We start from the raw sequence: 23,746 nt of genomic DNA on the forward strand, positions 1-23,746 counted from the left end.
ACGAGGACGGGGCCTCGCGGGGCCGGAAGCGAGGAATTGGGACGAAGATGGCAGACTTCGATTCCCCTCAGAAGCTGTCAGGCGTGCCTCGGCCGCCTGACGGGATGGGAGGAGGCAGTTGCTCAGAAATCTCCACCGAGCTCATTCGCTCCCTGACCGAGCTGCAGGAGCTGGAGGCTGTGTACGAACGGCTCTGCGGCGAGGAGGTGGGGGAGCTGAGCTGCTTTTTCTGGAAGGACGCAGAGGCAGTGGGCCTAGGAGCCGTGGGAAATTTGGGCTGTGGGACGTTCTATTCTTGCCAAGGAACCAAAAAAGCACCTACGCGAGATGCAGGCGTGTTGTTGAGTGTAGGTGGGGCGACCTGTGGAGAAGGCAATGGCAACCCACTCCAGTACTCTTGCCTGGAAAATCCCATGGACATAGGAGCCTGGTAGGCTGCAGTCCATGGGGTCGCTAAGAGTCGGAGCCACTGAGCGACTTCACTTTCACTTTTCACTTCAATGCATTGGAGGAGGAAATGGCAACCCACTCCAGTATTCTTGCCTGGAGAATCCCAGGGATGGGGGAGCCTGGGCTGCCGTCTATGGGGTCGCAGAATCGGACGCGACTGAAGCGACTTAATAGCAGCAGCAGCAGTAGCGACCTGACGTCTCTGTTTACTCGTTTGCACGCCCCCAAGCATGCTTTCCTGTTACCTAGGCGATCTGCCCCCACTCATCCATTGATTTCCCTGGCCCTTAATCGCCAGATTTCTCCGCCAGAGTAAAGTTAGACTTGAGGAGTGTAAGCCGACTTGCTTGCTTTTCAAAATAGGAAGAAAGGCTCTCTTGCAACGACTTAACAGTTTAAAAATTTTGAAATGCTTTTACCTCGTTATCTCATTTAGGCGGGAAATCATTGTAAATAAACTCGAAGCGTTTTAAGACTTCCTTCTGTTGGGAATGATTTAAGAGTGTAATTTTAGTGTTTCAGGTTAATTCAGGGCTTTATAGAAATTTAAGATTTTAAGATTCAGACACAACTGTCTGATCTTGGACAAGTCGCTTCATCCCTTGTGCTTAGCTCCTGTTGTTTAGTCGCTAAATCGTGTCAGACTCTTTTGCAGCCCTGCGGACTGTAGCCTGCCAGGCTCCTCTATCCATGGGATTTCCCAGGCAAGAATACTGGAATGGGTTACTGTTTTCTCCAGATTATCTTCCCTATCCAGTGATCGAACCCCTATCTCCTGCATTGGCAGGAGGATTATTTTTGGCTGTATTAGGTCTTAAGTTGCTGCCTGGGCTTTCTCTAGTTGTGGAGACAGGAGTTTCTCATTGTGGTAGCTTCTCTTGTTGCAGAGCACAACTCTAGGGCTGGAGGGTTTGAGTAGTTGCCGGGCGGTGGGCTCTGTAGTTGAGGCTCCCAGGCCCTAGAGCACAGGCTCAGTGATTGTGGTGCATGGGCTTAGTTGCTCTGTTTCCTGTGATATCTTCCTGGACAGGGGATCTGACCCCTATCTTCTGCATTTGCAGGCAGATTCTTTACCACTGAGCCACCAGGGAAGCTGTACTTAGCCCTGCCTGATGCCAAATGAGGAGTGTGAGCTTTATGCTTTCTAACATTCCTTGCAGCCTTCTTTACTTTTCTGTGTGACTTGATGTGAATACATTTTTGACTGCCAGCCGGCTTCCTTGCCAGTCAGCAGAAAGATCTAAGCTGTGATCTAATAGTTTAGTAGCTGTTCCCTAAACCAAACTTTTGTGAAGGTTGAGCACAGAAAGCAGCTTCGGCCTGGAGCAGGGATGGTCATTGGTATCTTTGAGAATTTTCAAATATTGACTTACAACAGCTCCAGCAGTTTTTAATATGTTTTTCAGCAAGATGTGCTTTGTAAAGTTCAGTACTAAGCTTGCATTCATTGAGTTAATCAATACTTTGGGGGGAAAGATTAAGTCAGTCTTACAGACAGAATAATATTGGTTTTGTGTCTGTATTTATGTATGTTATTGTTGGGCTTACCTAACATCTGTAAGGGGTATATAGTACTATCCCTATTTTGCAGATGAAGAAACCCAAGCATAAGAATATTACATTAGTTAAAGTAACTCAAAAATTGACTTGGGTGAGAGAGAATTCTATTTATTGCTTCTGGGTACTGATTATACACTTCTTCCCTTCGCTCAGTCATGTCCGACTCTTTGCGACCCCATGGACAGTAGCCTACCAGGCTCTGCCGTCCATGGGATTTTCCAGGCAAGAATACTGGAGTGGGCTGCCATTTCCTTCTCCAGGAGATCTTCCCAACCCAGGAATCGAACCCGGGTCTCCTGCATTGCAGACAGACGCTTTTCCGTCTGAGCCACCAGGGAAGCCCCTGGTGGGGCTTATACACTAGAAGAGACTATTTATAACTGCCAGTTTAGAAGTTTCCTTTCTTTATTTGAGCCTTTATATTTTAAATGCCTCCCTGTGTTAGGCACTATGCTAATGAAATTGAATAAAAGTTTATTTCGTCTCTTTGTTGTGTTCACCTCCTAGCTGGAATGAGATATGCCTAGGCTATCGGTTATTATGTAATGTGATAACAGCAACAGTGAAGTATTATTTGTTAAAGCCCTAGGGAGCTTAATGACAGGTAAGAAGACATTTGAAATGGGATTTACTCTTCAGCTAAGTAGTTAGATTAGATAACTCTTAAGGTTCCTTCTGACCATGCTAATGACAGGATGTGTCTTTGTTTCAGAAAGTGGTGGAGAGAGAGTTGGATGCTCTTTTGGAGCAGCAAAATACCATTGAAAGTAAAATGGTCACCCTCCACCGGATGGGGTGAGTCTTCAGTTCAGCAAGAGCTATTTTAAATTTCATCGGGGTCCACTGGATAAGTTATTATTTTTCCTAACTTTGTGTTATACAGTGACAGTTGAGTTTAAATTGGAAAGGAGAATTACCTCCAGGTAAAGTGAATACCCACTGGTGTGGTTAGGTTGTTCTCAAAGTGTCCTTGGGCCAGCAAGTATCAACATTGTCTGGAAACTTGTTAGAAATGCAGATTCTGAGGCCTCACCCCAGACCTACTATACCAGAAGCTCTGGGGGTAGGGCTCTAGAATCTCTAGCTTAACCTGCATGTCAAGTGATTCTGATGTATGGCTCAAGTTTGAGAGCCCCCGTTTTGTGTATTCTGTATATTCGCTAGTCATAAAAATTATCTTGATTTCATCATCCTCTTAGAGTGTTGGTTAGTGCATTTTATGCTCATTTAGCAATGGGGAGATTCTGCACTCTAGTTCTTTGGCAGTACTTATTTAGGGCTGTCTTTTGTATTTATTTAAATTAAGTTATTATTCAATATAAGCCTGCTGCTTCTGCTGCTGCTGCTAAGTCACTTCAGTCGTGTCCGACTCTGTGTGACCCCATGGACTGTAGCCTACCAGGATCCTCCATCCATGGGATTTTCCAGGCAAGAGTACTGGAGTGGGGTGCCATTGCCTTCTCCTAAGTTTTCAGTAAAACGCACTTGAGAAAAAGCTATGAATAGAGTGAATGGAGCAAAGAGTTGTGGGGAGATACAAAAGAAGTATGACTTCCCAGGTGGCTCAGTGGGTAAAGAATCCGCCTGCAATGCAGGAGTCATGGGTTTGATCTCTGGGTCGGGAAGATCCCCTGGAGGAGGGCATGGCAATCCATTCTAGTATTCTTGCCTTGAGAATCCCATGGACAGAGGAGCCTGGCAGGCTTACAGTCCATAGGATCTCAAAGAGTTGGACATGACTGAAGTGACTAAGCAAGCATGCTCAAGCAAAAGAAGTATTAATAGAAGACATAGTCTCCATCTGCAAAAAAGTTTTTTCATTTCTTTTACCATCTACTCCTATGGATATGTATACTGACAATGTGTGTCTCCAGTCCAAATCTACAGTTGATTGAAGGAGATGCAAAGCAGCTGGCTGGAATGATCACCTTTACCTGCAACCTAGCTGAGAATGTGTCAAGCAAAGTCCGTCAGCTTGACCTGGCCAAGGTAATCCCATTGAGCTTTTGATATTTGAGTTAGTAGAGGGCAGTAGAGAAGCCACCACGTTAGAAATTAGAGCAGGACCATCCAATAGAAACGTAATGCAAGATACCAAAACAAGATAAAGATATCACAGAAAAATGCCAGACCAATAGCTGTTATGAATATAGACATACAGATCCTCAACAACAGTAGTAAATCATATCCAGCAATGTATTAAAAAAGACTATACTATGAGCAAGTAAAATTTATCCCAGTCATGCAAGGCTGCTTTAGACTATCAATTAATGTAATATACCAAATCGATAGAATAAAGGACAAAAACCACATGATCATCTCATAGACTCAAGACATTTGACAAAACTAAACACCTGTTTTGATGAAAACACTCAACAAACTTGGAAGAGAAGGAACTCCCTCGACCTGATAAAGGGCATCTTTATGATGTTAAAGATGGGCTAACATCATACTTACTGGGGAAAAACTAGTTGCTTCCCACAAAAGATCAGGAACAAAACAAGGATGTTAGCTCTTGCTCCTGCTTTTCAACATTGTACTAGAGGTTCTAGCCAGAGAAGTTAGGCAAGAAAGTGAAATAAAAGTCATTTAGGTGGGAAAAGAAAAAGTCTAATATGAACCACTGTTTTTTAAAAAGCTTCCCAGTGACTGTTTTTTAAAAAGCAGAACAGGTGAAAATAATTTTCACAATTTAGAAACATTTGTTTAACCCATTATTTCAGAAATTACTATTAAATGGTATTAATGGGACATTTTTACCTTATTTATTTTTGTGCTAAGTTTGAAATCCAGTGTGTATTTTACGCATATACACCTTAATTTGGATTAGTCACATTTGAAGTGCTCAGTAGTCACAGGTGGAGAGTGGCTACTGTATTGAACAACACAGGATCTGGGTTGTGAGTTTTGGTTTGTTTGTTTGTTTTTTGGCTGTGTGGCTTGTGGGATCTTAGTTCACTAACCAGGGACTGAACCTCATCCTCAGCAGTGAACGTGTGGAGTCCTAAGGATTGGCTGGCCAGGGAATTCCTCATTCTTGCTTATTTGAACAAAAATACTTTCCATATATTTTGCATACATTATTTTATTTATTTTTAATTGAAGAATAATTGCTTTGGATTGGTTTCTACCAGACCTCAACATGCATACATTATTAATTGGATTGCAATGTCATGTTCCCAAAATGTCAAATACACTGTGATTATGTTATAAATTTAACAATATAAGCCAAATATAAATATGGATTATCTCCACTACTGCCTTATTAAAGTACATGACTGGTCACATAAATAAAATTGTCTGATGCTTGTCAGTAGTATTGACCATCAACCCACAAGTTTTGTGAGTGGTAGTGGTAATGTTTTTTAGTTTACCAGTGAAGGCTGTAAAGGATCTCTGGTTACTTGGCTTCAGCCCCTGAAACTCCCTACCTTCTGGAAAGATGCTTCTGAAAGAATAGGATGTTGTTTCTAAGCAACAAATCTTTTTGCAGAATCGCCTCTATCAAGCCATTCAGAGAGCTGATGACATCTTGGACCTGAAGTTCTGCATGGATGGAGTTCAGACTGCTTTGAGAAATGAAGATTACGAGCAGGCTGCAGCCCACATTCATCGCTACTTGTGCCTGGACAAGTCAGTCATCGAGCTCAGCCGACAGGGCAAAGAAGGTTGGCATCCCAAACTGCTGCTTCCTAGTTTGGTTACAAGCATCTGTAATCTGAACTCGGCAGTCTCAATCAGGAAAAGGAAAATCAGGAAATTTTCTTGTCTGGTACTAGACACAGTATAGGTCCTAGACCATCCCAGGGCAAAGGTTGTTATTCCTACCTTATGGAAAAGAAAACAATCCAGATCCACTGTTCCTCTGACCAGTGGGTTCTTTACACTGGACAATATTGCCTGTTTATACAATTAAAATTAAATTTTTAGCTTTCTGTTCTGGACTGTCCATGACCCTCCACCCACTCTTGTCTTTCTAGCCTTTTTTCATGCTATTCGCTCATACATCCATTCATTGTACACGTTTGTTGAGCTCCTCTTTAAACCAGGGTATATACTGCTTGCTGCTGCTGCTGCTAAGTCGCTTCAATCGTGTCCAACTCTGTGCGACCCCATAGACGGCAGCCCACCAGGCTCCCCCATCCCTGGGATTTTCCAGGCAAGAATACTGGAGTGGGTTGCCATTTCCTTCTCCAATGCATGAAAGTGAAAAGTAAAAGTGAAGTCGCTCAGTTGTGTCCGACTCTGTGCGACCCCATAGATGGCAGCCCACCAGGCTCCTCCATCCATGGGATTTTCCAGGCAAGAGTACTGGAGTGGGGTGCCATTGCCTTCTCCGATACTGCTTGCAGTTCTCTGCAAATACTCTTCATCTTTCTGTGTCCAGTGCTTTGCTGTTTTCATTCCCCTTGCCTAGAATGTATGTACCCCATACTGAGAAATCAAAATCTTGCCCATCTTTGAGAAACAAAGTATCATCTCTGGGAAGCCTTTTCTGATTACTTCAACCAGAAATGTGACTTGTGGGCACCTTTCTCATGACACTTGTCATACACTGGATTTTATTACAGTCATTTGTGCACAGACCTCATTTCTTGAAGATGATGGTGACTCCTGTGGCAGTGGAGGTGCAGCTGACTCAGCTCTTCACCATCTGTATTGCTAGTTCAGCGTCTTGCACACACTTAGTGCTCAATACCTGTTTTTGGAATGCACAGACAAAGTGGCCTAAACCTAACACAGTACCGTTCTCTACATTAGTTCTCATGTTCTTCCATTGTGCAGGCAGCATGATTGATGCCAACCTGAAACTGCTGCAGGAAGCTGAGCAGCGTCTCAAAGCCATTGTCACAGAGAAGTTTGCCGTTGCCACAAAGGAAGGGGATCTGCCCCAGGTGGAGCGCTTCTTCAAGATCTTCCCGCTGCTGGGTTTGCATGAGGAGGGATTAAGCAAGTTCTCAGAATATCTTTGCAAGCAGGTATGGCTCCTGATTGCTTGGCAGGACAATGGTACAGTTCTCAGCCTGCAAACTGGGGCACTGGATGGATCCATTTTCTGTGGATACTTTTTACCTCTGGATTTGAATCCCCTTTTCTTCTGCATCCTGGCAGGACTGGATACATGCATTCATTCAGCACTTACTCTTACCAGTCTACTTTGTACCAGGCATGGCCTGGACATCTACTGATGTATTCCAACAGACCAAGTGAAAGCATAAGAAAATTAAAATGCAATTTCTCTGACAAGTTGAATCACCTTTTCCAAGCTGTCAACCAGGGACTGGCTTCTTGTAAGAGCATTCAGAGATGTTGGTTAGTGGTTTTTAGACTCGTAACCAGCCTTGAGGGCTCCCCTGATGGCTCAGTGGTAAAGAATCCGCCTGCCAATGCAGGAGTCGCAGGTTTAATTCCTAGGTCAGGAAGATGCCCTGGAAAAGGAAATGGCAACTCACTCCAGTATTCTTGCCTGAAAAATCATGGACAGAGGAACTTGGTGGGCTACAGTCCATACGGTCACTAAAGAGCTGGACACAACTTAGCGACCGAACAACACCAACCAGGCTTGAGTCTCAAAATAAGACTTGGAGGGGAAAAAAGCCCCAGGCTTGCAGCTCAAAAATTGAGATGAAGCAGGTTAAAACTGAAAAAGAAACGCTTCAGTTTAGTCTCCGCTCACCTTCCCCTGGAGCCTCAGATTGGGGAGAAGCAAACAGTAGACATGTGAGCACAGAGTTGTTATTTTTTTAAGTGTGTGTCACAGTGCATCCTGTCCCCATCCGCCAGTTCTGTGTAGTGGAATATTATTTTGCCATTCAGGAAAATGCAACAGTTCCATATGTGCAGACACAGTTTACTCCCTAACATGTGACTGACTAAGTTAAACAACAGCGTGCCATCATTCATGTTGAAATTGGAGAGAGCGGCTGTAAAGATTGTATGTTACATAAACATGGGGTATGTGGGGGACAGTTAGCAGTGGCCACCTCTCAGGAGGAAACTTAGGAGACCAAGAAACACAGATAAGAGAAAGAATTACTTTTCATCCAACAGTCCTTTGTTCCTTTTGAATGTTTAAGAGTGTTTTACCCATTCTAAAAATTAACAAGAAATGAAATGTAACTGCTTTATGGTACTTTTCTATCAATACGTTTTTTTATCAGTATTTTGTTATCTGAAACCTGGAAAGGGCTTCTACTATTAATCCCTTAAAATTCCCTTAGAAGTACCCAGATTCTGTCCCCTACTCAACAGAGCACCATTAATAATAACTCTTGAGTTATTCTTTGAAACAATTATTGTAACTTACTCTCTCCCCAGTTTAACAGCTGTAGATATTATCAAGGAAAAGGAAAACATCATTAATCCCTCTGAATGGAAGAAGAGTTAACTACCATGTTAGGTTCTTTGTCTTGCCTGAGGTTTGGACAGCCCACAGCCCCCAAGGGACGCTCCTCTGTGCCATATAGGCTTTCTAGCATCAAGGGAAACATGGGGGGAAAAGCCACTGGGAGGTCTTTTAGGAAAACTGAGGCTAACTTTTGGTCTAAGAAATATATGTGGATTTTCTACTTTTTCAGGTGGCCAGTAAAGCTGAGGAGAACCTCCTGTTGGTTTTAGGCACAGACATGAGTGATCGAAGAGCTGCAGTCATCTTTGCAGATACACTGACTCTTCTGTTTGAAGGCAAGCCTCTTTCTCCACTGAAGACACTTCCAGCACCTGTATCCTAGCTTTTCTTTTCTCCTCACCAGCCTGATGCCTTTACTTTAATCCTGTGGTTTGCTATATACTGGCTTATTGGAGAATTAACATCCCATTTCAGTATCTGATTCTCAAAGATTAGAGTCTCTCAGATGTTTTATTCTCCCTAGTCCTTGAGAATAAAACTCCAAGAGTGGATTTAACTAAAAAACGACAGGGGAGAGAGTGATGCTCATTTCCAAAGATGCTCCTGTAGAAACTGTCAGTATAATTTATCAAACGCCTGCTGTTTACCAAGCACTATGCATAGGTAACAGATTTGCTTAGCAATTCCTGACACCAATAAGAACCATTTATGTTCATTTTGGGAAGTAAAACAGCCAGAAAGGGTTGAGTTAGACCCCAGGTCAGTCGTGGATAGAAGAAAGGAGTGTATCTGTGGGAAGAACGTTTGGAATCCAGCCCTCTCCCTTTCTCCCTTCCAGGAATTGCCCGAATTGTGGAGACCCATCAGCCAATAGTGGAAACATACTATGGGCCAGGCAGACTTTATACCCTGATAAAATACCTGCAGGTGGAATGTGACAGACAGGTAGAGAAGGTGGTCGACAAGTTCATCAAGCAGAGGGACTATCGACAGCAGGTGAGCAGGGGTAGCTTACAGGGGGTTTGGAAGCAGCATTAGCCAACAACACTGAATAGAATAAATCAGGGGCAGGGAGGCTAAGGGGGTGGGGAGTGCAAAAAAGATACAAGTAGGAGAAAAATGCCAAATGCAGACTGGCCTGCATCTTGCCACTCCCCAGCTTACTTTGGACGCAAGGTGTTGTCAAGGTGATGATGGCCTCAGTACAAGGCTGAGAAGGAAATAGAAAGGGCTTCCTAAAAGGAACACAACAGAAACATTAAACCACTTGTCAATCACAGAATGTCTAGCATTGCCATCTGGTGACTGAGAATTTTATTTCCTAAGGTCTTATTCAATGTTAAATAATTTTGTCTCAGATTTCTCCTTTATTCCTTAAGGGCTAAAGGTAACATTTGCTTTTTCAGAACTTTAGGTTTCTCCATTTCTTTGAGCAGATAAAATAAGAATCAGTTCAGTTCAGTCACTCAGTTGTGTCTGACTCTTTGCGACCCCATGGACTGCAGCACACCAGGCTTCCCTGTCCATCATCAACTCCCAGAGTTTACTCAGACTTCATGTCCATCAAGTCAGTGATGCCATCCAACCATCTCATCCTCTGTCATCCCCTTTTCCTCCTGCCTTCAATCTTTCCCAGCATCAGGGTCTTTTCCAATGAGTCAGTTCTTCATATCAGGAGGCCAAAAGTATTGGAGCTTCAGCTTCAGCATCAGTCCTTCCAATGAACATTCAGGACTGATTTCCTTTAGAATGGACTGGTTTGATCTCCTTGCAGTCCAAGGGACTCTCAAGAGTCTTCTCCAACACCACAGTTTGAAAGCATCAATTCTTTGGCTCTCAGCTTTCTTTATAGTCCAACTCTCACATCCATACATGACCACTGGAAAAACCATAGCTTTAACTAGACAGACCTTTGTTGACAAAGTAAGGGCTGAAGGTAACATATGTTTCTTCAGAACTTTGTTTCTCCATTCCTTTAAGCAGATAAAATAAGAATAGAACTTAGAAATAGGAATAACTTCATATAGTTTAATTTCTAGAACTCTAGGAGACTAGACATTAGTTCATTGGAATACCACTAGCATCACTTTTAAGTACAATAATAGAGGTGAACATTAGCATATAAATCAAAAGTAAATCTTTGGCACCTCACGTTGAGAGCCTCCTTTTAGCTTGCCTGTTAAACAAACTAAATCTAAACATTCTTATACCAGAAGTCTGGAGGGACCAGCAGGAAGCAGATAGAAGGAGGGAGGGGAAGAGTATTCTCATTTCTGTGGTATATTGCAGTTTCGGCATGTCCAGAGCAACTTGATGAGAAATTCTACATCAGAAAAAATAGAGCCAAGGTAATAATCCTCTTTTCTTCACCCCATGGAAGTTTGAATCGGTAATCAAGTATCATTCAGAGGCTGCTCTCTTAGTGTGGTTTACATTTTAAAAATACTTTGTCTTTGACTCTTTTTTTAGAATGGAATATAGCGTACAAACAAAAGCATATGTATAACATGTTTGTGTTTTGTCAAGAACACTAGATCATTACCAGTGCTGCAGTCTGGGTCTAGAGTTGGTGCAGTTAATCATTACAGTGTACTGAGCATGGAGTACAGGGAGGCATGAATAAAGGGATATAACCTAGGCTGATGCAGTGCAAGGGAAGGAAGCCTGAGGACGTGATCTCACATCTGAGGCTTTAAGAGTAAATAGAAGGGGATAATGGATAAGTGTATACGTATGGCTGAGTCCCTTCACTGTTCACCCGAAACTATCACAACATTGTTAATTGGCTATACCCTTACAAAAAAGAAATAAAAAGTTTTCTTTTATTTTTTTAATGAGTTAAGTAGAGGAACCCCCCTGGTGATCCAGTGGTTAAGACTCTGTGCTCCCAGTGCAGGGGCATGAGTTCAGTCTCTGAGATTCCACATGCTGTGTGGCACAGCCAAAAAGATAAAAGAATAAATAGGAAGAAGAGGTGAAATGTGTTCCAGGTAGAGGAGAGGGAAAATGTGCAAAGACTCCGTCTATTGAAAACCCAAAGAAGGCCAGTACAGCTGAAGTGCAGGGAGTTGGAGAGAGTCTGCCATGAGGTGAGTCCAGCGAGGTTGTCGGTCAGGCCGTTTGGTGTTTGTATCCCAAGAGCTGTGGAAAACTCATGATTACGATATGACCGGATTTACGTCCTGAAAAGGTCTCTTGGATGTCAGTGTGGAAAATGAGTTAATTTTGTCTAAAATGTGAGGGAGGGGATCAACTTCATTCCTAACAAGTGGCTATTTGTTATCCCAGTAGTTTGTTGAAAAGACTATATTCTTTCTTCATTGAATTGTCTTAGCATTCTTGTTGCAAATCAGTTGACCATAAATGTCAAGATATCTGGACTCTTATTAATCTGTATGTCTGTTCTTATGTCAGTAAAACCACACTGCCTTGTTTGCTGTTAGCTTTGTGATAAGTTTTAAAATTGGAAAGTGTGAGTCCACCAACACTTTTTTTCCAAGATTGATTTGGCTTTTTATCTAGATAGGTGATGGGTGTGGGACATAGTTTAAGGATGTACCCTAAAAACTTCCACCAGAGCTACATGAGGGGTTAGGGAAGCATGATTTGTTTTACATGAAAAATAGATCATTTTTACTCGAGCCACTAACAAAAATACGGGCTTCCCTTGTGGCTCAATGGTAAAGAATCTGTCTGCCAATGCAGGAGACACAGGTTCAATTCTTAGGTCGGGAAGATCCCCTGGGGAAGGAAACAGCAACCCAGTCCAGTATTCTTGCCTGGAGAATCCCATGAACAGAGGAGCCTGACAGGCTACAGTCCATGGGGTTGCAAAGAGTCGGACATGATTGAGCATATTACACTAAAAATAAAAATACATCTCCCAATCTCTTATGTAACTCTGGCAGAATTTTTAGGGGGTGAATAATTCAGGTGAAACATGTAAATGGGACATGTGGTTGACCACCGTGTCTGATCACAACTAGGCCAGCAGAGCCAGAAGGACCACTTGGCAGAGCTGACCCTCCTGGGCCTGGGGGAGGGGGACTTTGTACTCTTATTTGTCCTGTAGCTCTTATATCTGAAGGAATCCAGTGTCCTGCTTATGCTTTCTGCTCCACGTGTCTTAGGGAACTGGACCCCATCCTGACTGAGGTCACCCTGATGAATGCCCGCAGTGAGCTGTACCTGCGCTTCCTCAGGAAAAGGATCAGCTCAGATTTTGAGGTGGGGGACTCCATGGCCTCAGAAGAAGTCAAACAAGGTAAAAGGTGTTGCCTATGTTCCCTGGGATGGGTTGGGGGATAGTTGGCTCTGTTTTGTACTAGTTACGTCACAGATTCTTTTAATGAGGAAATAATTGGGGCTTATTAGTCTCTGGGGGAGATCTGTGGACAAATTGACTCTCAGGTGGAAATCTGGACTTTCCAGATTTTAGAATTAGACTGGGTCTTTCAGGCCATCTAATCACTGTACAGCTGAAAATGGCTAAATGCAAGAATGGTTCAGTGAGTCTCCTGCTCTCTTCCCCACGCCCTGTGTCCTCACCAGCTCAGATTTCAGGAGTGGTGTTTAAGTAGGCAATATGTGCACATTGTAGATAGGTAGGTTGATAGAACAAAAAAATATACATAATTTCATGAGGGAACTTTAAAGAGTAATAAGAATATTCTAAAACTGGATTGTGGCTATTGTTACAAAATATAAAGTTACTGAAAAAAAATTGAATTCAACCATATACAATGGTTGAATTTTATGGTATGTGAATTACACCTCATGTAGTATTGAAGTATAATATTGAGAAAACCTTTCACTCCCTTCCTCAGTCTCCCCGTTCCCTCAGTCACAATTTTTGAAGGAATAAATATGTTGACTAAAAAGGTGTGCCACTGTCTTATTTTACTGACACACTTACTCCAGGTTTTTAAGAAGACTGTTTAATCCCTGCTGGTTGAGTATATGCAGAATTCTCTTAACTGGAGACCTGAAACTCACCCAGCATCTGTGGCAATCTGCATGGCTTGTACCAATAATGCATAGCAAGGGAATTATTTATATGACCTGGTGGTTTGGTTTTTTTATTTGTTTTGGGCATTGCTACAAGATTTGTGGGATCATGTTTCCCCGTCAGAGATCAAACCCATGCCTCCTGCAGTGGGAGCACAGAATCCTGACCACTGGACCACCAGTAAAGTCCCTGAATTGGTGTTTAAAGGAGGATTTGAGCTCATTTGGAGTTTGGTACTTATTGCTGTTAATAATGACCATGTATGTTCAGAGTTGTGCTGTTTAATACAGTAGCCACAAGCCACAGGTAACTATTTAAATTATAAGGGCTTCCCTGGTGGCTCAGGATGATAAAGACTCTGCCTGCAATGCAAGAGTTGCAGGTTCAATCTCTCAGTCAGGAAGATCTCCTGGAGAAGGAAAGGGCTAGCGACTCCAGTATTCTTGCCTGGAGAATTCCATGGAAGGAAGAGCCTGGCGGGCTACATACAGTCCATAGAGTCACAAAGAGTCAGACAGGACTGAACAACTAATACTTTCACCTGTCACAAAATTAAATAAAATTAAAAATTCAGTTCCTCAATCATATTAAGCACATTCCAAGTACTTAATAGTGGCGACTACATTAGGCAGCAGATACAGAACATTTCTATCATCATAGAAAATTTTGTTGGTCAACACTTTTTATAGAATAAAAAATCTAAAAACTGCAATCTCCAATTACTGTGATTTCCAGTTATCTCTAATAATGCCAAAATGTTTGGAAATAACACAGTTGTCTAAAAATAGTAATTTAAAAAAATATGGACTATACATAAGATATCACACAGCCGTTAAAGATCAGTAAGCTACAGAGAAGAAAAACTAAACTACACAGAAACAGTGAAATATTTATGATGTAATTTGTAAGCAGGATAACAGAATTGTATCGGTACTGTGATTGTAACCATGTAAATTATGTACAGATTTGAACAGAGACTAGAAAGGGACCTAAAAAAAAAAAAGATCTATTTCCTTTGGGGAAGAAGAGTGAGTATTCCTTTCTTGGCTGTCTCCTAGAGCACCAGAAGTGCTTGGACAAACTCCTCAATAACTGCCTACTGAGCTGCACCATGCAGGAGCTCATTGGTCTATATATCACCATGGAGGAGTACTTCATGAGGGAGACTGTCAACAAGGTAGGACAGAGGAAACCCCCCTTGGAGACGGGGCATCCTGTCCAGGAAGCCAGGCTGACAGCCATGGCCGAGGCATGTCGTATTTCTCGGTCCTGCTTTGAGAATACCCTGGCATGCTGACTAAGTGTACTGCTTTGAATGGTCAGAGGGCATCTTTGGGGTGATCGGGCTCTTCATGGACCCAGCTGGGACTTCTTCCCCAAGGGTCATAGAAGAGCACCTCAGCTCCTCGGGAACCTCTCTGTCCCCCGCCTCCATAGCAGTGTGTGAGTGAGGGGCCGTGGAGAAGATGGGCCTCCCCTGGTGTCTTGTATCCCGCATACCAGATATTCTCAAGGCAGACGCCCTAACTACTTAGTTTCCTAACCCTGGTGATCAGTAGGGAAGTTAACTGTTTTAGCAAGGAGGAGCCACTCCAAGCTGTGACCAGAACAAGCTATTTTAGGAAAAGCACAGACAAAGTACAGAACCATCTAGAACCGTGACAGAACTGGGGCCCTTACTGGGCAATCTGCCTTTGGGGTAGGCTGTGGCCCTGGACACTTACGAGAAGGGCCAGTTGACATCCAGCATGGTGGATGACGTCTTCTACATTGTTAAGAAGTGCATCGGGCGGGCCCTGTCTAGCTCCAGCATCGACTGCCTCTGCGCCATGATCAACCTCGCCACCACAGAGCTGGAGTCTGACTTCAGGTACAGCCGCCACCCTTTCCACTCTCTGGGAGGCGGAAAGGTCCTCCTGTTGGATTCCTGGGGCCCATTTTGCTTCTTCCTTTTTTTCCCTTATGATTCAAGTTCAGCTCTATATAGGCTATAAGCTCCTATCCATAGCACCACATCCTTAACTCCAGGCAGTTGTACAGCACCCAGATACCTTATAGGCCAAATCTGTATTCCCTGGACTGGATTCTTTCTGGCCCTCAGACTGAGGAAAGGGAACTGTTAACAGTGATACTTACCTCTGCTACAAGGCAGGCACTGTGCTGATTTCCTGCTCCCCTTCAGTCCTAACAGTGACCCTATGAGGTGGGAGCCACTGGCTGTCTTCTGTAGATGAGGAACCCGGGGCCCAGGGAGATCACACATCTCATAAGTGGTAGAACACGGAGTGGAGCCTGACCTTCACAAGCTGAGGTCTCCACTCTCACACGGCGCTGCCTTCACCGAGCTGTGCTTCCTCCTGAGCATGTTGGAGCTCAGCGCCGCTCAGTGACAGCCGCCCAGGGAGTCAGGAGCCGGCCAGTCTTCTTTGTGTGTGCTCGCCACAGCAGTGCCTTTGAGGGGGTGCGGCCTCTCATGCCCTGACTGCTCAGGGCCTCCTGTTCCCTGGGAAGAGCAGGTCACGCTGCTGGCTCGGGGTGGTGAGCCGGCTGGTGCACCCATCCTGGAGGACAGGTTGCATGCTGCCAGTCCCCGTGTGCCCTTCTGCCCCAGGGACGTCCTGTGTCACAAGCTGCGGATGGGCTTCCCAGCCACTACCCTGCAGGACATCCAGCGCGGAGTGACCAGTGCCGTGAGCATCATGCACAGCAGCCTCCAGCAGGGCAAGTTCGACACCAAAGGCATCGAGAGCACCGACGAGGCCAAGCTGTCCTTTCTGGTAGGCGGCCCCACACGTGGGAGCTGGGCTGAGCCACGGTTAACCAGCCATCAACTGGAGACTTCTCCAGTGTCTGCAGAGATGGAAAATTCCTCCTTTAAGGAAGGCTCGTTCTAGAGGTTCTGAAACCATTTTAACCCAGGGACCTCTTTCAGAGCAGCCTGAGCCAGGACATGTTCCTGCCAAGAAGGCTGGGCGCCTCAGAGCTCCCCAGTGCCCATTCCCGGGAGCACCCCCAGCTGTTGAGGGCTCCACTGAGTACCAGGCTTGGATAACATCTGTGCCAGCCCCCAGACTGCTTCTCTGAGGACAGCCCGCAGTGGGGGAGGGGGCTGACCCACTAGGCCTACCAGACTGCTTTCTGGCACACTTAGGCGTTCAGCCTCCTCAGGAAGGTGAGCTTCTTCAAGCGCTGCTACCCAGCATGACAGCTGTGTGGCAGCTGGGGAGGAAGTACGGGGGGATGAAAGGGTTCATACCAGGCAACAACCAACTTGTGATGAGCCCAAAAGAATGCAGATGAGTGCTGGGCCTGTGGTCAGGCATTTCTGGCACCTGCTGTCTTGGCATGCGTGGGTACGGTGCTATTAGAGGCTGTTCTGCCCTCCCTGCATTGGCCAGACTCTTCTCGGCTCCTGGGGTTCAGAGACCTGAAGGAAACATCCGACAGTGGACCTCTCAGTCGACAGCGGTCCACAGATGGAGTCCTGAACACCACCCTGCAGGGGATGCAAAAATGTATATGTGTTTTTTTCTGGAAGCAAGGTTCTTAAGCTTTTATTATTCTTAAAGGGAACTATGACACCAAAAAAGTTGAGATGTTGCTTTCAGAGACAGAAGCCTAAACATGCTAATTTTTACCTTGTCCCTGTGCAAGGGAAAACCACAGTAACCAGTCCTCAGACAGATCCAATGAAGTCTATTCAGGCAGTTCTACTTTCTCCTTGTCATTGAAAATATTTTCCCTGAGCACGGGTCCTGTCGATTTAGGATGTCATGGTTGTTGCCAAAAAAAACAGGATTCTGTCCAAGAAATTATTGCTTCTGTACCTTTAGAGAACTTTGCCAGCATTTCTGGCAACCAGCTTCATATAATCATGAACTGACTTTAGTTTTTCATTTTTATTTGCATTCTATTTCATTCTTCACAGAACTTACTTTCATTCTTTCATTTCTCTGCTCAGAAACGACTCCCTACTACCTACCACATCAAAAGTAGACACCTTTGCCTGGGCATTTTGCTGAAGGCCTCCTGATTCTGACACATCTGTCCCTCTAGTCCTGTTTTCCATCCCTTGGCTCCACAAGTCCCCAGTAGGCTGGCTGCTGTGTGTTCACACATTTGCTGCTCCCATTCAGACAGCTCCATTGTTTGAGGCCCAGAAGATAAGGCCGACAAGAAAAGGTGATACTAAATGCCTGGTGACAGTTTTCTAGTTTTCCTGACGCCGAGTACTTAAAATGTCATCACTCCCACCACAGGGCCTATTTCTTATGTCACCTTGATTTATTTGGCTGTCAATATGAATTCCCCGACGGTGCTGATATATCAGTCACTGTGAGCTGGGGTAAGCCCAGTGAATCCGTGCTTACAAGGACTGTCAGGACAAGGAAACTTTGAAATCAATACCATTTGAACCCAAATCCATTTTCCCATGACCGATTTTTGTTATGCCCTCAAATGCCCTGGAAACATTTAGGTTACGGCTTCCATCCTTGAGCTGTTGTGCCAGTGCAGTGCTTCTCCGGAGGCCGGTGATGCTTGTGGCCTTGTGTCGCGCCTGTGGTGTTGGTGGCCCGGCGTTGTGACACGCAGAAGGGGCGCCTCGAGTGTCACCCTCCACCGTGCAAGCAGCCTCAGCAGCACCGTCAGCAGCATGACCTTCCAGCACTGGCTGCAGGGTGCTGACAAGGGCAATGTTCTTGTGAAAGACAAAAGGGACATCCTAATCTCAGCCCCTGGGGTTCTGAGCCTCTTTCACCCAGAAATCCTGAAGTTTCTGACTCACCTCTTGAAACCTCAGCTGCTCTCCCCTCACCTCGGCCTTCCTGGTCACGGCACTGGCACACCCGTTCAAGGGCAGCATGATTATCTCAAACTCTAATTTCTCCCGCACAGTGGCTTCCAGATCAGTATTCCCAAACCACAGCTGTGCTCATATAGTGTTCACCCAATTTACATATTCCTCAGCCCCACCCCGGTGTCAGGACCGCATAGCACCCGCGCCCCAGGCTGACGTCACCCGTCTCTGCAGCCCCACCTCCTGTCATTTCCCTGCACGTCTACCCCGACTCTCCTGGTCTCCAGATATGTTTTGGGATTTTCTGCCACTCTGCATTTGCCTTTATTATCCTTTCTCCAGAAAATAGTCATTCATTCATTCAACAAATATTTATTGAGAAACGTCTATATATCAGGCACTGTTATAGGTTTTTGAGCTGCACTGCCCAGTATGCTGTGGCTATTTAACTTGAAGCTAAAAATCCAGTTGCAGAGTTGCACCAGCCACATTTCAAGTGCTCAGTAGCCACACATGATTATTGCTACTGTACTGGACAATTCAGATTTAGAACATTGCCATCATCAAGAAAGTTCTCTTGGACAAACTAGATCCCTGCCTTCGTGGAGCTGTCATTCTAGTGGGAAAGGCAAACAAGAAACAAATAAGACAATATCAGATAATCCTAAGTACCATTACGATAATATCAAACAGGGCAGTGGACTAGCGGAAGCTGGTGGAGGTGGAGAAATGCACTCGCCTTTCTCTCCAGAATTATCTCCTAGCCTCCTAAGTCCCTCTCAGGTACCAGCTCTGCCATGGAGCTTCCTGTTGTGCCTTAGACCAAGATATGGTTTCTTTCCTCTAAATGACCATCGCAGTTTCTACCTTAATTATCATTTTTGTCACACACTGCTTTTTATGATTGGTGTTTATGCATCAGGCTTATACAGAGTTGAATTACAAAGGAAGGAGCCCTTGACCTGGAGTGGGGAGACCTAAATTCCAACCCTGGCTCTAGCGTTGTGGCCTGTCGTTCACTGAATCACTATCCTCCTCTGCTTTATGTTTCCTTGTGGCACTTATCACTCCCTGACATTTATTATCAACTTCGCTTCAGGAATGTATACTCTACAAGGGGCTGAAGTTTTTCTGTTAACCATTTTATTCCCAGTACCTTCTAAGTGCCTGGCACATAGTGGGCACTTTAAATATTTTCTGAATCAAGAGTTGACTGACCTTGTTGAGTCATTTCACCCGCTTAGGTGTCTTGTTTCCACCTGCGAGCTGGCTTGATAATACAGTTGACTGTATTATCAACATGGGTTTGAACTGCACAGATCCACTTATACATGGATTTTTTTCAATGGTAAATACTACAGCTCTATGATTCACGGTTGAATCTATGGATGCAGATGCACGGATGCAGGTGGGCTTCCCAGGTGGCGCTAGTGGTAAAGAACCTGCCCACCAATGCAGGAGGCATAAGAGACGCAGGTTCAGTCCCTGGTTTGGGAAGATCCTCTGGAAAAAGAAATGGCAAGCCACTCCAGTATTCTTGTCTGGAGAATCCCATGGACAGAGGAGCCTGGTGGGCTACAGTCCGTAGGGTCTAAAAGAGTCAGACACGACTGAAGTGACTTAGCACGCACGCACAGATGTAGACATGGAGGGCCAGCTATAAGTTATATGCTGACTTTTTACTGTGCCCCTATCCCCAGTGTTGTTCAAGGGTCAGCTGTACTTGTTTTGCAGAAGGTATTTGGCCGAGCCGCAGACCTAATGGTTGAGAAAATACTTGATAGGTAACAGGCTCTCAGGAAGCATTTCTTAAATCAGTGACAGCCTTTGCATCACTGACCTTGGCTTGGAGGTTTGGAGCCCCAGGACTTCTCCCAGACTTGTATGCCTACACACAGAACAAAAAGACCTGAAAGCCTGGATCCCTACCTCTGAGGTCAGACAGCTTCTCTGCCTCTTTGTGTCAGGCCCTGGAGATAGGGCGAGCCTAGTTCACCATGCTGTCTGGCTGAGACCTGAGCCCCCTGCCTGGTGACAGTGCTGAAGGTGGTCCTTAGCTGCCTTGAGCCTCAGGAATGGGTACCAACAGCAGTGAGCAGGAAGTGACATTCTTCTGTCCTGTCTCCCAGGTGACGCTGAACAACGTGGAAGTCTGCAGCGAAAACATCTCCACTTTGAAAAAGACGCTGGAGGTAAAGGGGACCCTGGCTGTCGGCTCTCTGCAGCCTTCCCATGCCTCCTGTCGAGAGTGACCCTGTGCGCTTCTCCTGCTGGGGCCGTGGCATTCCTGGCATTGAGCCAGCTCTTCCTCAGAGCACTTGAGGAGATTCATGAGTGATTGAGATGGTAGCAGCGCATCTCTGAACTACAGAAGATTATGGCCTATGAGCTGGGAGATCAGAATTCAGGCTAGCTCTTTCAGCACACACTTGGCCTGTGACCTTGGGCAAATCCCTGAGTGTCACTTCTCTCATCAATGAAATGAAATACAGATCTCCATGGGGCCCTGCTCTTGGTTTGTTGGGTAGCCTGGTTAAAAAAAAAAAAAAGAAAAAAGAAAAACAGGATTGAAAGCACTTAATAAAAATAATAAAGTCTCCCATAAATTTTGAGATAAAAATGATTCTGAGGGGAATTCACTGGCAGTCCAGTGGTTAGGACTCTGCACTTTCACTGTGAGGGCGTGGGTTCAGTCTCTGATTAGGGAACTAAGATCCCACAAGCTGAGTGGCACAGCCAAAAAAAATACAATATAGGGTTCACCTAACCCTGTAGAGAGCCAGTTGTTGTCATCGTTTTTTAAAGGAAGGCCATATAACAGTGGAAGTTACTTGCGCTTGGAAGTGAGATACCCCTGAGTTCACATCTCCATTTGAGCACTGGCCAGCTGTGGGGCCTGAGGCAAGTTCTCTAACCTCTCTGAGCCTCAGTTTTCTCTCTTGTAAACAGGAAGGATGGTCTCTGCCCCGCAGGTTTGTTGTGAGAATTAAACAAGAATATAAAGCGCCTGGTACATGAGCAGCATGCAGGGGTGGTTAATGATTGTATTAGTAGTTACACACAACAGCATGCAGCATTTACTTTGTTAAATACCAGAAAACAAGGAGCCCAGCTCCCCTCCACTCCTGAACGCTGCCTCTGGGAGAGGAGAGGAGCCAGGGTCCTGCCTCCCCGCAGGCACCGGTACCTGTGAAGGCGCTTTGCTGCAAAAGCACGGGGCTCTGCGCTGAGGCTGGTGCTGAGCGCTGGCCTTAGGGCTGAGCTGCCTGAGGCGGCCAGGAGCAGACACGAGGAGAGGGCCTCTGCGCTGGTGGGCTTCCTGAGGGAGGCTCGGGAGGCTGCTGTAAACTGGACCAGCTTAGAAATTCACCCCAAAAAGGTCTTAAAATGGAATAAAATAAGAGCGATAGTCACAAAGGACCAGTACCATAGAGTCTCTCACATCATAAGTATTCAACAAGGTGGTTGTCTGTTGTGTTTACGTCATGGCACGTTAAATTGTGCTCCTGACTTTTCTTTAACATTAATTAGCCTGCTGGATTTTGGTCCCTTAGCAGCTCTTCCTCACTGCTGGCTCCTGCTGGAGCCAAAACAGCACAAACTCTGAGGAGGCTACAGGAAACGCAGGCAGCTCCTGGCAACCCGGAGCAGCGTCCCTGTGCGTTCTCTGCTACTCAGCCTCAGTGTGGAGTTCATGAATAGGTGCTCTGGAGCTGTAATCCCTGGCTTCGTGACAGTGCTGTGTGACTTTAGGCCAATTACTAACTTCTCTGTGCGTTAGTTTCCTCATCTATACAATGGAAATAATAATAGTACTTACTTCATAAGAAAAGTACTTAATTAAAAGTAAAATGCTTGAAACTGGGCCTGGCACACAGTAAGCACTTAAATCTTAGCTGTGGTCGTGATGATATTCCCTGGGCTCAGAAGCCTGATGGCTGGGTGTTCTCTCCTAGAGTGACTGCACCAAGCTGTTCAGCCAGGGCATTGGAGGGGAGCAGGCCCAGGCCAAGTTTGACAGCTGCCTTTCTGACTTGGCTGCCGTGTCCGGCAAATTCCGAGACCTCTTGCAGGTAAGCCCCAGTCCTGGGCTTGTGTCTTGCTCTGAGACTCTCATTACTGGCTCATCATGGGTTCCACACATATAAGGAAATGGGCGTGGTGGGGAGGAGGCGTGAGGGAGCAGAGTGCCCGCCACTGAACTTGTGCGAGTCCCTTGAAGACTCAAGGTTTTTAGCAGTGCTGCTGCCATGTTGACAAGCTGGCAGCATGGTCCTCTAGAATCTCCACTCGGCCTCCACAGTGCCCGGAGCCCTCAGGAAGGTGCTCAGAAGAAATGGAACCACATAGGTACGCAGACCTGCGTGGCCTTAGCTGAAGGCACTGCCTGGTACCAGGCGCTCAGAAATCAGACCAACCTCATGGCCGCATCTCTGGCCTGGACCTGATTCAGGATAGATTTCGAAAGGAACAGGTTGTTCCTGACCTCCTGGATCAGTTTTATCTCTGCTAGATTTCACAGAGGGCCTGCAGAAAAGGCTCCAAGCTGAGGATGCCCTGGCAGACAAAGGGTGGACGGAGCGGAGAAAGGGAAGGGATGGGGCACGTGCCTCCCGTGTCTGACGCGTCTCTGCCTTGTCCTGCAGGAAGGGCTCACAGAGCTGAGCAGCACAGCCATCAAGCCGCAGGTGCAGCCTTGGATCAACACCTTCCTCTCTGTCTCCCACAATATCGAGGAGGTCAGCCTGACCACAGGCAGCCGTCAAGCCCAGGCTTGCCCCGCATTCCCCGGCCCCCGGCAGTGGAGCTGTCTTACAGATTGTACCTTACGTATTTCTCAGGCTCATTTCCCTCACCCTCGAAGGCTAGCTTCCTCCCAGTAACAGGTTGTTCTTGCAGTCAGAGGGCTTCAAAAGACATCTAAAAGGAGTTTGCCTTGATGTATTCTCTTTCATTGAGGCTCTTTTTGCCCCACATCTTAGGACCTTTTTTTTCTAGCTTTATCTTTTCATGGCTTCCCAGCTGATGCAGTTGGTAAAGAACCTGCATGCCAATGCAGGAGACACATATTCGATCCCTGAGTGAGGAAGATCCCCTGGAAGAGGAAATGGCAACCCACTCCAGTATTCTTGCCTGAGAAATCCCATGGACAGAGCCTGGCGAGCTATAGTCCAGGGGGTCACAAAAGAGTCAAACACAACTGAGCGTGTATACACAATCTTTTCATTCCTATAGAACACGAGATACAAGAGGGAGTGAACTGCCAGGAGGTTTACCACGTTGTTTGGGCCACTGCTTCAGTTGCTGGTCAGAAGTATGATGCAGAAACAGCAGTTTCTGCCAGCCTGGTTTTAAGCTGGCTTTAGGCTGGATGAGTCATAAGCTACAGAAGTGTTTCCCTACAGGAGTGGAAGTCGGGTGGGGGAGAATGGTCCTTGGAGAAGTCCCTGCTGACCCACCTTGCTTCCTGACGTAGGAGGAATTCAGTGACTATGAGGCCAACGATCCTTGGGTTCAACAGTTCATCCTTAATCTGGAGCAGCAAATGGCAGAGTTCAAGGTGAGCAAGGGCTCTCAGGAC

The 23,746-nt window shown here is 45.6% G+C and overlaps 1 protein-coding gene across 2 annotated transcripts in view; it reads left to right on the forward strand.

Annotated features, from left to right (window-relative positions):
- The window catches only part of COG4 (component of oligomeric golgi complex 4), a 27,756-nt gene continuing 4,010 nt past the window's right edge, over positions 1 to 23,746 (forward strand). The window contains exons 1-16 of one of the 2 annotated variants that reach the window (XM_055553533.1): positions 1 to 206; positions 2,723 to 2,805; positions 3,885 to 3,999; positions 5,504 to 5,678; positions 6,796 to 6,989; positions 8,589 to 8,694; positions 9,198 to 9,355; positions 10,649 to 10,707; positions 12,490 to 12,623; positions 14,426 to 14,544; positions 15,071 to 15,237; positions 15,979 to 16,144; positions 20,295 to 20,357; positions 22,122 to 22,238; positions 22,812 to 22,904; positions 23,642 to 23,725. In XM_055553533.1, coding sequence (XP_055409508.1) covers positions 48 to 206; positions 2,723 to 2,805; positions 3,885 to 3,999; positions 5,504 to 5,678; positions 6,796 to 6,989; positions 8,589 to 8,694; positions 9,198 to 9,355; positions 10,649 to 10,707; positions 12,490 to 12,623; positions 14,426 to 14,544; positions 15,071 to 15,237; positions 15,979 to 16,144; positions 20,295 to 20,357; positions 22,122 to 22,238; positions 22,812 to 22,904; positions 23,642 to 23,725 — 1,992 coding nt within the window. In that variant the 5' untranslated portion in view covers positions 1 to 47. The remainder of the gene's footprint in view (positions 207 to 2,722; positions 2,806 to 3,884; positions 4,000 to 5,503; positions 5,679 to 6,795; positions 6,990 to 8,588; positions 8,695 to 9,197; positions 9,356 to 10,648; positions 10,708 to 12,489; positions 12,624 to 14,425; positions 14,545 to 15,070; positions 15,238 to 15,978; positions 16,145 to 20,294; positions 20,358 to 22,121; positions 22,239 to 22,811; positions 22,905 to 23,641; positions 23,726 to 23,746) is intronic. The other variant, XM_055553534.1, reaches the window with a different exon arrangement.

This window comes from Bubalus kerabau, chromosome 17 (genome assembly GCF_029407905.1).
Source record: "Bubalus kerabau isolate K-KA32 ecotype Philippines breed swamp buffalo chromosome 17, PCC_UOA_SB_1v2, whole genome shotgun sequence".
Taxonomy (NCBI): Eukaryota; Metazoa; Chordata; class Mammalia; order Artiodactyla; family Bovidae; genus Bubalus; species Bubalus kerabau.